The sequence below is a fragment of the Myotis lucifugus genome, unplaced genomic scaffold, assembly GCF_000147115.1.
Source record: "Myotis lucifugus unplaced genomic scaffold, Myoluc2.0 scaffold_487, whole genome shotgun sequence".
NCBI lineage: Eukaryota > Metazoa > Chordata > Mammalia > Chiroptera > Vespertilionidae > Myotis > Myotis lucifugus.
Window position 1 is genome coordinate 245,630 of NW_005871535.1, and position 12,819 is coordinate 258,448.

The 12,819-nt window shown below is 41.2% G+C and overlaps 1 protein-coding gene across 6 annotated transcripts in view; it reads left to right on the top strand.

Annotated features, from left to right (window-relative positions):
• The first annotated feature begins 2,513 nt into the window (after nt 1–2,513).
• Nucleotides 2,514–12,819, top strand: part of USO1 (USO1 vesicle transport factor) — a 76,032-nt gene continuing 65,726 nt past the window's right edge. For 3 of the 6 annotated variants that reach the window (XM_006103509.3, XM_006103511.3, XM_006103510.3), the window contains exon 1: nt 2,565–2,791. In XM_006103509.3, coding sequence (XP_006103571.1) covers nt 2,726–2,791 — 66 coding nt within the window. In that variant the 5' untranslated portion in view covers nt 2,565–2,725. Of the gene's footprint in view, nt 2,792–12,819 lie in introns of all 6 variants that reach the window. The other 3 variants (XM_023744810.1, XM_014445926.2, XM_006103512.3) reach the window with 2 other exon arrangements.

Below are 12,819 nucleotides of genomic sequence, written 5' to 3' on the forward strand. Positions count from 1 at the left end.
TGACTTTTCTCTATAAAATCAGTGGAAACAGATTCACATGTAACCCCCTTTCCCTTAAATGAGTCCATTTCGTGGCTATTCTATAGAAATGATGTCTCTGCTCTCCTTTCAGACCCCAAATGAGGGACAAAATGGCCACTGTACCGTCTCTGCCTCCTCTGGAGCCTAGAAGTAACGGGCAGCTCCACCCTTCCCCAGACATCGGGACAAAGGGAAGACTAGAGGTCAAGAGGAGGTCTGGGGCCTCCACACTCATCTGCTCTGCAACTACCTGTCCATCCTTCCTGCCCATAGTCCTTCCTACCCAGGGCATGCCGTTAGGGAAGAAAACAGGTCAAATGAAGGGAAAGCTCATAGTGGCCTACTATACTCACCAACATTTAAAACAAAGCCAGGCATTTTGAACAGGCCAGTGCCTTAAAACAATTTTGCTAAAATGTCAAGGCGCTGCTTTTTATTGCCAAATAATACATGTAGTACACATCCAATGAGCCCCACTCCATCTTAGAGCTTCATCCCTAAGGATGGGGTGGAGTGGGGCACAGGGAGGAGGTGAGAAGAGGCTCAGGGAGGGAGGGGTGAGGCTTAGGGACTTGGTGAAGTTCTTTGCACACATTACATGGTAATAAAAAAGCTGAGCATTTATTAGTTACTTATTTTAGGCTGCAACAAAATGCCCCCATGGAAAATGTCTGATGTAAAATGTCAAGTGCCCAGTTTTAAAGCAGGGGACAATGCTTAGTGCACAGTATTTTTGGCAGCATGATCCCCACCATTATCCAAGTCACCCAGGCTTAAAACCTTGACACTACGAAAGGAACTTACACTATAGTTTTTGTGATATGTACTACCTATAATTCTACATTACAGATGAAAAAAGGTACCCTCCTCCCTCAGCATAATATTCATATCCTTTTAATGTTTTCTTCACTTATCCATAATATCGCCTATGAGACAGTGCTAAGACACAAAGATACAAAATAAATAACATAATCCTGCCCTCAACAGTTTGGCTTAACAAGCACTTATTGAGAGTTGCCAGAAGATGCCAGAGTTAAGTCTTAAGGAACTAGCAAGAGTTTCCTTGATAAGGAGGAGGAAGGGCAAAGACATATACCCTGAGTCTGTGGGGAAGGCAGAAGCCGTAAAGATAGGCCGGAGCCAGATCATAACAGGCCTGTATAGTAAGCTAAGGAGTTTGGTTTTATTATGGAGAAAATGGGTGATCACTGAAAGATTTTAATAAGAGGACTGTCATGGACAGATGTTTTGCCATTGCTCGGCTCACCCACGGATGGACTAGCCTAGTGGTCCCTGAGGTCAGAAAGCTTGGACTAGAGACTGGAATGGAGGGAAGTCAGGGCTTGAATAATGACAAACTAGTTAGGAAGCTATTGCCGTAATCTGGGTGAAACCTGATGACAACAATCTATCTCAGAGGCAGAGATATGGAGAGCAGACCGATTTGAGAAATACTGCATATAAATAAACATAATAGAACTTGACTACTAGACAATGGGGGTGGGGGAGTGGGGGTGAAATCCAGAGTTTGAGTCTTCCCAGCTTCCTCCTTCTAGCTTAAGCAACTATATGGCTAGTGATACTATTGATCGTGGCAGAGCATAGGGAGCATCTGGATTTTTTTTCTTTAAGGGAGGCTGGGGAATCTGAAACCTGTGGGGCATCCAAGTGGAAAGATGTATGAATCAGTTGGCTAACTAGACCCTGCGCTTTTTGGGCTCAAGAAATCTGCAAGATTACTCGAGAAGCATATGTACCTGGAAATCTCATTTTGAAGGGAACAATGCATACCGATTTGAAAAAAACGACATTTTTTTCATGCTAAAACACACACACTCACAAACTGAAATGCAGGGGTTGAGAGTTAATAACAAAACATTATGCTACTAGCTGCCAAACTGACACTGCAGATCAATGTATTTTCTCTAGTGAGATAAATGCGGAGTTCGATTGGTTTTCCCCTCACACCACTTGAAAACAGCGGTGTACCTGGCGTTCCTTTTAACAGGTTTGAAGAGCAAAAGCTGAGAAATGCGCCCTCCTGTGGCAGTGGAATGAGGGGACTCCAGCACCCTTCTGACCACCAAACAAAGCCATGCAACCAAATACAATTTTCGGGGATCAGAAGCTACACCGCAAAACCAAATGAACCCTCCCCGCGGCCGGGATTCCTTACCTGTCTCGTCGGCCGAAGGAAAATTTCACTTTCGACTCAAAATACGACCCCAGATTTGAGAGGTTGCAGTCAGTCCCGTTCGGCGCCTACTGCACACCCTGCAAGCCAAAACACGTACACACGCTCCGGATCCTCTCCAGCCGGCGGGGCCGGGCTCCGACCACGTGGGTGACGGGTTTCAGCCCCAGCGATCACAGAGGGGCGGAAGCAGAAGGCGTGTCCCTGCGGAGGGGGGCGGTGCCTGCGCAGTGGGCGGGGCTTGGGCGGACCCAGGCTACGGACCTCCTATCGTTTACTTTCCCCCTTTGCCTTCGCCCTTCGAGCCGCCACGTAATGCCACGTTTCCGCGCATGCGCATCTCCACCAAAAGTGTTTCCGGGCTTAGGGGGCTGGAGCGGCCGCCGAGTTGGAGGGCGGCGGTGGCGGCGGCCGCGGAGTGCGAACGTGGGGGGCCAGGCCCTGCGGAGGGCAGGGGAAGTTATCTTTTCTTCCCGAAGGGGCCGGTAGAGCCGGTGGCCGAACATCAAGATGAATTTCCTCCGCGGGGTCATGGGGGGACAGAGTGCCGGACCCCAGCACACAGAAGCCGAGACGGTGAGAGGAGCGGCGGGTCCGGGACTTGGGAAGGGTCCGGGCAGGAACGGGGACGGAGGACTCAGGGGCCCGGAGGTCACCTCCCGCGCCCCACCGTGGGTCCACATGCCGCCTCCCCCTTCGCCTACCTTTCTCTCCAGAAACCCCCCGAGTTATTCCCTTTCGTCCCTAGCGCAGCCCCCACCCACCGCGGCGGCTCGGCCGGGCTGACAGCAGCCGCGTCCCTAAAGCGCGCAGGCCCCGCGAGGGGGTGGTCCGTGCTGGGTGCCGCCCGGGAAGGGATCGATCCAGGGCAGGGGTGGCCTGACCGTCTCCCACGCCCCCTCGAGGCCGCGGGCCTCTCCCTCCTCCCTTTTCGCTGGTGTCTCCACTGGCCGAGTGGAGCCTGAAGTCCGGCTCCCTCTCTCTTGGTCTGGAATGGGGCTTTGGGGGGGACTGGGTTTAAAACCCAGCTGTTGACGAGAGCTTGTGGCTAAGAATAAAAAAGACACGCTAGGGCACAAGGCCACCTGCTCTTGTCCCATCACCAGTTCGGACCCCGTTTTTTCGGGCTCACGCAGATAGATGCCATTTGGGAAATACTTGGACGTCGTAGGGATCTTTCGAGTTCAAAGAGCTTTGGGGACACCCCCACCACCACCACCACCACCACTTTCCCTTACACTCACCCTATTCAGAAGTCTGAATTCGTGGTAACCCTATTTTCGGCATCACTTTAGAAAAATCGTTGGCCACAGAAAACAGTCTGAGAGTTGGTTCGATTTTAGGTTTATGATCAATTTAACTTTGTGACGTTTGATTAGTATCTATTAGAAATGAGTGTGTATGACTTTTTAAAAATAAACTTTTTATTCAAGGCCTACAGAAAAGTGACAGAGCATGGTTTTAAAGGCAGACTCTGGGGAATGTTCGTACACATAGCTGGGATGCCTATGAACATGGATACCATGTTCTATGTCACTGGGATCCTGAAGGGTAATAATAACTTTTATTGTCAAGCCCTTACCTTGTGCTGGGGACTGTGCTGAGCTCTTAAAGTCCACATTCTCCTTTAATTCCTAATCACCCTGCAAGACCGTTGATAATATCCCCACTTTACAGATGAAAAAATGAGACTGAGAGAGGTGAAGTAACTTGACCAATATCACACTACTAGTAATAGAGCCAGGATGCAACCAAGTTTTACTTCAAAGCTTAGGCTTTATTGCTGGTGCCCATATTTTAAAACTTAATCTGGAAATTTATTAAAAGTAACCTTACAGATCGGGGTTAGAACTGTTTAAAGCAGTTGGAAGCTGGTAAATCTTTTTTCCTTCATTTGGAAATCGGGAGATTTCACACACACATACAACTGGTATTTGGCTTCTTTTGTTGGTTCCCACGTGGGGCTACAAGGCAGCTGAGCTACCCTATTGGAAGACCATGCTCTCTCCAGATCGCCGCAGTCACAGCCCACCTCTTCAGCTTTTGGTGTGTGGTTGTGTTTTGTTTTTGTCTTGTCTGATATTTGTGGTTTGGAGCACCAAGTTTTAAAATGTGGTTTGCTATAATTTGCTTTGGAGTTAGACCTTGATTTGAATCCTTACCTTCCATCCGTAATTGGGTTGGACAGATAAAAGATGGCTCGTACCCTATGAGTAAAATAAGGAAAATGCATGCGCTTAGGGATGTAATGAGGATTAAGTGAAATAAGAAATAGAGCCTGACACCTAGTATGTGCTCAATCAAGGATAGTTTTCATTCCATGTTTTTAAAGGAAAAATACTATCTTTTTTTGTTATTAGTTGGAAGATGATGTACAATTGAGTATAGGATTTTAAAGCTGGAAGACCCTTTGCAGTTCATGCATGTTGAACCCCCTCAGTTTAAAAGTTAGGAAACTGAGGTACAGAGCGACCTGCACAGTATTGCAGAACTGAGACTAGAACACTTTGATCTTGTCATGGTGAATGGAACAGCATACTTTTTATATCATGATTTCAAAATGAAGCCTGAATATCATTTGAGTGTATGCTGTATTTATAAACTGAAAGAGGGTTCTTGTTCTTGCCTAACGTTAAGTACATACACTCAAAATTGGAAAAGTAGTTTGTCTTTGGAAGAGAATTAATCATTTATTCTGAGTTACAGTATAAGTAAAATGTGTTTCACCATCTCATTCCATCAAGAAGTATAATAGATATAAGGGGGTCATGGCTCACTAATTTAGAAATATTTATAGAGCTCTGTGTTCAACATTAGATGTTTTAATTGGTGATTAGATCTGGCCTGGAAATTCAAGTTGCCAGAGCTTGGGACCGCTAACTTCTATGTTATTATTTAGTATTTTGTAGTTTTTACATTTCTGCAAAATTAAATTGTTTTCATTGTGATTTTCCATTTTTCATGCTTTTCTCATCTTTTCCAGTACAAAGCCTCTTTTTTTGTCTAAAGTCTACCTGTTCTTTAAATCTGTCATCAATGCATTTTCTAATCTGTATCCTTTACTTCTTTCCCCCACCAAACAATCTGTTTTCCTTCTGAGCAATCTTCACATTTAAAACAGATTTGGCTTTCTACCATTTATATATGTCTCATCTATTCCAGACTTCTAAGTGTCTTTAGGGCAGGCTTCATATGTATTTTAATCTTTATTTTTCCATAGTAGTAGATACTCAAGTATTTGTTAAATGAATGAATTATAGTGTTATATAAAAGAAATCACAGATCTATAATCATAGCAGCTTACAAAGTACAAGGTATTAAAACAATGCTTCTTAAAGAATGTAGGAATCAAAGTTTGGGAACAGGGTTAAAGTCCATTACGTCAAACTTTTTACTTAAGGAATTTTTCAGATTTACTGTGCTTAGCCTGCTTTCTTGCTTTTTCTTACTACACTTAAGTATTTAAAAGATTTGTGAGGGTTATACTATTGATTATGTAATATCTAGTGTATCATACTCTCAGTTAAGAGTAGTTTTGGACTGGTATTAAGATGTTCTTCAGCCGAAACCGGTTTGGCTCAGTGGATAGAGCGTCGGCCTGCGGACTCAAGGGTCCCAGGTTCGATTCCGGTCAGGGGCATGTACCTGGGTTGCGGGCACATCCCAGTAGGAGATGTGCAGGAGGCAGCTGATCGATGTTACTCTCTCATCGATGTTTCTAACTCTCTATCTCTCTCCCTTCCTCTCTGTAAAAATTCAATAAAATATATTTAAAAAAAAAAAAATTAAGATGTTCTTCAAAGACAAAGTAGTAAATATTTGTATTTGTATCACAATAGTCAATAATTCTGTATAGAGTTATGAATATTTTATTCTAGAATTTCATCCACATTAAACTTTTCACATTTTAGAGTCACCTTTTTTTTCTCTCTTTTTTACCTTAGATAGAGAAAGGCAATGATTTCTGATGATTAAAGCCTCCTAACCTTGACATGCTTTGCTGGGTGCAAATAAACAGTAATTATAATAAAAATGCTACTCTTTTTTTTTATAATGCTTGCACAGCCTTAATTTTCCATCTACCTTCCAACTAATGCCTTTTTAAAAGCTAGTTTATTGAAAATACCAAGACAGTTATTTACTACATTTGATGATAAATCATAGGGGAGTTTCCCCTTTGCAGGTTGTACCCTAAAGCATGGAAGTTGGCGAAAGTCCATAGAAGTATGCAGAGTTAGCATACTGTTAAGGCATCTCTTTTTAAATCAAACTCTGATCAGCTGGCTTAAAAACCAAAAGGGCTAACAATATAGACACAGCTGTACTTTCTTTTAATAAAAATTGTTTGCTTAAATTTAGACATAGTTTTAGTTTGGTCAAGCATATTTTATGCCATCTATATATATAAAAGGCTAATATACAAAGTGTCCCCACGGGAGTTCAACCGGGAGTTTGATCGCTTGTTATGACGTGCGCTGACCACCAGGGGTTGGCGCGGAATGAAGGAAGGCCCCAGCCGGCAGCCAGGGAAGGGAGGCCCCAGCCGGCAGCCAGAAGGCCCCGATCGGCCTTGATCGCTGCCCAGGTCTAGGGGCCCTACCCGTGCATGAATTTTGTGAATCGGGCCTCTAGTGTTACTATAAATGTGTAGTCTGAACTCTTGTTTGGGTTATCGTTTCATATTCTACATTAATAACCAGGTCGGTGTCATAACTGATAGGTGTTTTCTCTCTTGGCTCTCTTGCAATAAATGTTAGAGAATAGTAATTTATTCAGATTTACTGTGCTTAGCCTGCTTTCTTGCTTTTTCTTACTACACTTAAATCACTTCTATATTCCACCAAAGATGTCTCTTACAGTATTTTTATTAAGTAGTATCTATTAAAAGCTACATGGCTTTTTAAAAAATTAATTAGATTACTTAATGTGGTTCTAAAAAACTAGTATCATTTAAATTTTACATACCCTAGCATTACCAAAGTATGTTCCAAAGAAAGTGAGTAGAGGTACTCAAAGGTTTTGTTACGAAAGAAGTGTGCTGTGTGATGATGAAAAATGAAACACAGAAAACTAATGTTTATACAAGACTTAAGTTTTCAAATATTTTCAAGATGCAGATAAAGTAAGTTGTGTTTGCCAAATTTATTTGACCAGACCCCCCTTTTTTATCCCCACCAGGAAACCTTGTAGGTCTAGTGTTCTGAGGAACATATTTAGGGAAAAGTTGTCCTAGAGAATATATTTTTAAAGCAGGGGTGGGGAACATTCAACCCGCAGGCCCTACGTAAAAGGCCTGAGAAATCATTTGGTCTGCCCTGCCAAGTCATTAGAGGTCAATTAGTTAAATGTTTGACCAAATATAGCAGGCTAATTTTTAAGTTTATAATTTTGTATGGCCCGCAAATGATGTTATAAATATCCAAATGGCCTTTGGCAGAAAATTGTTCCCCACCCATTTTAAAGGAATGCTACATTTTAGAAATCCTTAGTTATCATCAGCATTATGGAGTTTATGAAGTATTTCTCTTTTAATATCTAAAAGATAAAATAAGTCCTGATACTTTATGATTTGAGAAATAATTGTAATCTCTTGAATCTGATTATCTCTTAGAAGAGAATGCAAGAATTTCTTATATAAATTGTTGATATCAAATACCATTTCTCTCTTTTTATATACTTAACTCCTATTATTCCTACTGCTTTGTCTGTTGTGGATATCAGACAAAAGGCATGTTTATTTTTTATACTCCAGGCAGAAATCCCATAAACATTTTTTGTATAAAATGTTACCTTTAATTTGAAAACTTTGAATGTTAGACTTTGAAATGCTAGCGTTTGTGATAGATTATTTGGTAGACAAGTTACATTATAATAACTTGCTTAAAAGGTTGTTCTTTTGGAAACCATAATTCATTTCTTAAAGGAGGCATGGAGAATAAGTGAAGCAATATATTACCTAGGTTGACTTATTGATAATTATAATGGAAATAGATTGTGTTAGATTCATTGGATTTGTCTGATGTTTAGTTTTGTAATGTTCCCACTTTTTTTTTGTATTTTTGTAATAAATTAGGCCATTTGAAGATAAGACTGACTGGCTTTTACTTTTTTTTGTAAATTTAAAAATTAAATATCTGACTCTTGTATCCTTAAAGATGATAGATAGATAGATAGATAGATAGATAGATAGATATTCCATTTAAACAATATAAATGAATTGACAGTTGGTTAACATGAATTAATTTAGTCCTATAGGAACCAGTCATGAGTCATGGATGGGAAAGTTCTCTCCAAGGAAGGAATAACCATGTGTTAAGCTTCATGAAGGCAAAGTTAATTATTAAATAAATTGGCATTAGAGCTGACAGATATTTGTTGAATAAATGACTGAATGGTTGAATTAGATTTCTTAAATTGGAATTCCTGCTCTTCATTTTTGCATATCAGTTAAATAGTTACTGAATACTTAAAAAATATGTATTTATATTAGGAATTGTCAGAAAATACTACAAGCTACATTATGTCAATGTCCATTAAATTTTAAATGTTTCTTCAGTATCCTAGTTTTATGGCACCTTCATTTTTTTAATTTTTTTTTTTACTTTTCAGTGGTTTTTCATTTTCACATACCTTATATCACTTTTTGCTTTCCTAGTCTCTCCTATTCCCATTGCTTCTGTTTTGGTCTTCTTTGTATATTACAATAAAAAAATAAATGGCACCATTGGGTAGCAGAACAAACAAACATTAAAGTCAGGTTATTATTATGAATTTTGATTATGAATTAGTATATGGGATTTGTCCTTTTCATATTTTTCTTGGTAAGTGGAATTGAGAATCTCACATGGCAGTTACTGAAAACAGAGAAGAGTTGCTACATGATCGCCTGCATTTGCTGCATGATGTTACACCTATTTTATTGATAAGCCTTTTCATTTTTTAATTATACAAAGTGGCAAATAATACTAGTAAAGTTTAAGTCCTCTTTGACTACCATCTCCAATTTCAGTTCTCTTTGCAGAAATAACCACTATTCTTAATTGGTATAAATTCTTTCAGACTTTTATGCATAGTCGTGCATTTGTGCAATATGGAATTACGTATTTGTATGAGCATATTTATCTCTTTTTTCATAAATGATACACTGTTTATGGTTTTCTATATCTTATCTTTTTCATTGATTGATATGTGTTAGAGAACTTTGCATGTTAAAACATAAGGCTACCTTATTACAAATTATTTAAAATACCATATTTTCAGTTATTTTTGTTAATTATACTGCCAGTGTAATAGACTATAAAAGCATCTTTATAAAAAGTTCCATGTCTAATTCATCATTGTCTTTATCTCTCAGAGCCCTTCATACCAGTTAGCATAATATGAATTAGTTAAAGAACTACTGTCTCTTGAGTGTTTCCTTATTATCCCTTTGTGGTCCCTCTAAATAAAACTAACTCTGGATTAAATTTTACTCAACATTTTTTTCTCTTTAAAACTGCTTTTTGTTAATATACTAGTATAGCGTTCTGTTACTTAATGCAAGAGTCACAAATTCTAATCTTAAAAGTGTCAGTTGGGTCACATCATTGTTCAGTGAAGCAAGTTGGATTAGAGAAGAGAGCAGAGGTCTGGGATGAAGCTGGAGCCTGCATATTCTTTGATTATTCAGGAAATTTTTCTGTATTTTAGTTGTAATTCCATTTTGGTCCTGGGAGCGTGTCCGTGCAGCATCCTCTTTCCTCCACCGCCATTTTCAATCTCCTGGAGCCTGCATATCCTGACTTGAAAGTGTAGCTATTGCTCAATTCCAGCCCGTTGTTGGTCTCCAGAAATGTAGGTCCAGAGATCTAATTTAACCAAGTGATTAAGCACTCAAACTGCTTGGCTTTGAATGCCATCCCACCACTTACTAGTGTTGTGAACTTGGACAAATCACCCAATGTAACTCTGTTACCTCAGATCTGAAATGTGGACAGTAATAGTATCTACCACATGGGGCTTTTTTGAACATTATTTGTTAAAACTATAAAGAATCTAGAACACAGCTGACACATAATAGGTACTATATATTCCAGATTTTAACGATTTTGAGGTGCACGTTAGCATTTAAAATAAACATCTCTGAAATCAGGTTGCATCTTATAATTGGTGGTATTTCTTTGTTCTTGGTGATCCATTTTAAAAAGTGGTGAATCTTATAATCGACAGCTTCTTAAATTGTATGAAATACAATGTTAGCTATCATTAGCTACCAAGCTGATTTTTTTTTTCAAGAAAAGGTGGGAAATCTGAATTTTTATATGAATCTTTAGATTTTGAAATATTGACTTAAAATTATTTTTAAAACTGCATTACAGTGTTTCCCAACTTACAAAAAAAATACCTTGCAGTCCCTATGGTACCTGCATTAGGTACTCAGACTAACATTTCTCTGCATGAGAGGCAATGTAGGATAGTAGAAAAAGTGTGAAAGTGTGAAGCTCCCTTAGAATTTGAACTGTGCCACCAAACAGGCAGTGTGTTTTTGGGTTTATTGCTTATTTCTGAGCCTAGTTTCCTCTTCTGTAAAATTAGTTTATTATTTCAGGTATTTGGATCAGCTGCTAGATATGAGGTCAAAAAACAGAGCTCTGAGACAAAAGTTTGTCTTTCTCCACAAAAAGGCCAATTAGAAGGTGATCCTAGGGTAGTGGAGTTCTGCTCCTCAGGGTGTCCAGGGGCCTAGGTGCTGCTTTATACATTGTTCTGCCATCCCTAGGATGCTGCCCTTACTTGAATTGTTAAAGAGGCATCACTGAACCAGGCTAAAGTTCCAGCTGAGGGAATGAGAACGAAGAATCAAGAACAAAGAATCAAGAACTCTAGCCAGGTGGCTCAGTTGGTTGGAGTGTTGTCATCTGAACCAAAAAATTGTGGATTTGATTTCCTATCATGGCACATAGCTAGGTTGTGGGTGCTGCGCATACAAGTCCGGGCAGCAACCGATCCGTGTTTCTCACTTCGATGTTTCTGTCTATCTCTATCTTTCTATCTCTGTCTCTATATATTTTTCTAAAACATATTCTCAGATGAGGATTTAAAATAAAGAGCAAATAGCTTCCTTTAAATTTAAGAACATGACCTGGAAGGTACTGGCAACTCATTGGCAATGTGGTCACTGCCTAGGTTTAAGGAAGGCTTGGAAAGTAGTCTAGGTGGACAGCCATGTGCCCCGCTTAAACACAGAGGGTTCAAATCACTAAAAGAGAGAAAGAATAGAGAAAGAGGCCCAATTGTACTGCACCGGGTTGGTTTTTCAAGTAAGGAATAAATGGAATAATGATCATTGAGATCTACAGTTTCTTAATATAAGACAGGCATACTTTTGTGCTGCCAATTTTTTGCTTGCTAAATATCAACTGAAAAATGTAGACCTGTCTATATTTCAAATATATATAATACTAGAGGCCTGGTGCATGAATTTGTGCACATTAAAAGGAAATTAATTAGAAGAAATATTTTAATATCACTGTTCGCTCTTTCTCTATAATAGAAGTATCAACCAAATTCACGATGGACAATGACAGATTGAAACACATAGAATTGGTGCCAGGGAGAGCTTTATATCTATAATAATCCTATCTAATAAAAGAGAAACATGGTAATTAGCCGTACAGCCGCTACCCTTCCCATTGGCTAATCACTGAGATATGCAAATTAACTGCCAGCCAAGATGGCGGCCGGCAGCCAGGCAGCTGACGCGAACAGGGAGGCTTGCTTGCTCCAGTGACGGAGGAAGCCAGGTTCCCCGCCTGCTGCTGCCGGCCTCTCAGCTGCAACTCTAAGCAACATTGTAACAAATATAGAAGCTAAACCAAACCCCAGAAACCTGTTTTAGTCAGCCAGGCCTCAGCCAGCCGGACCGCAACATTGTATCAAATACAGTAGGTAAACAAAGGCCAGAAACCTGCTTTCAGCAGCCGAGGCCTCAAAGCTAAAGCTGGCCCAGAATTTAAAAAAAAGAAAAAAAGGAGCGGTTGGGAGCTTCAGTCACCTGCCAGCCTGAAAACAGCCCTCAGCCCCTCACCCAGATTGGCCAGGCACCCCAGTGGAGACCCCCACCCTGAAGGGGGTGTGACCAGATGCAAACAGCCATCAGCCGCTCACCCAGGCTGGCCAGGCACTCCAGTGGGGACCCCCACCCTGATCCAGGACACCCTTCAGGGCAAACCAGCCGGCCCCCACCCGTGCACCAGGCCTCTATGCTATATAGTAAAACGGTAATATGCCTCCCAGCACCGGGATCAGCGTGACGGGGCAGCGACAAAACCCCCTGATCGCCCTGCGGCTCTGTGTGTGACAGGGTGCGGCACCCCAACCCCCTGATCAGCCCTGCTCTGTGTGTCACAGGGTGCGGTGCCCCAACCCCCCCCCCCCCACGGGCCCTGCTCTGTGTGTGGACGGGGTAGAGCCATAACCTCCCCATCGGCCCTGCCCTTAATGTGACAGTGGGGGCACCCCAACCCCCTGATCGGCCCTGCTCTGTGTGACAGGGGGGGGGGTCCCAATTCCCCTATCGGCCCTACTCTATGAGTGCCGAGGGGGGCTCCCCCAACCACCTGATC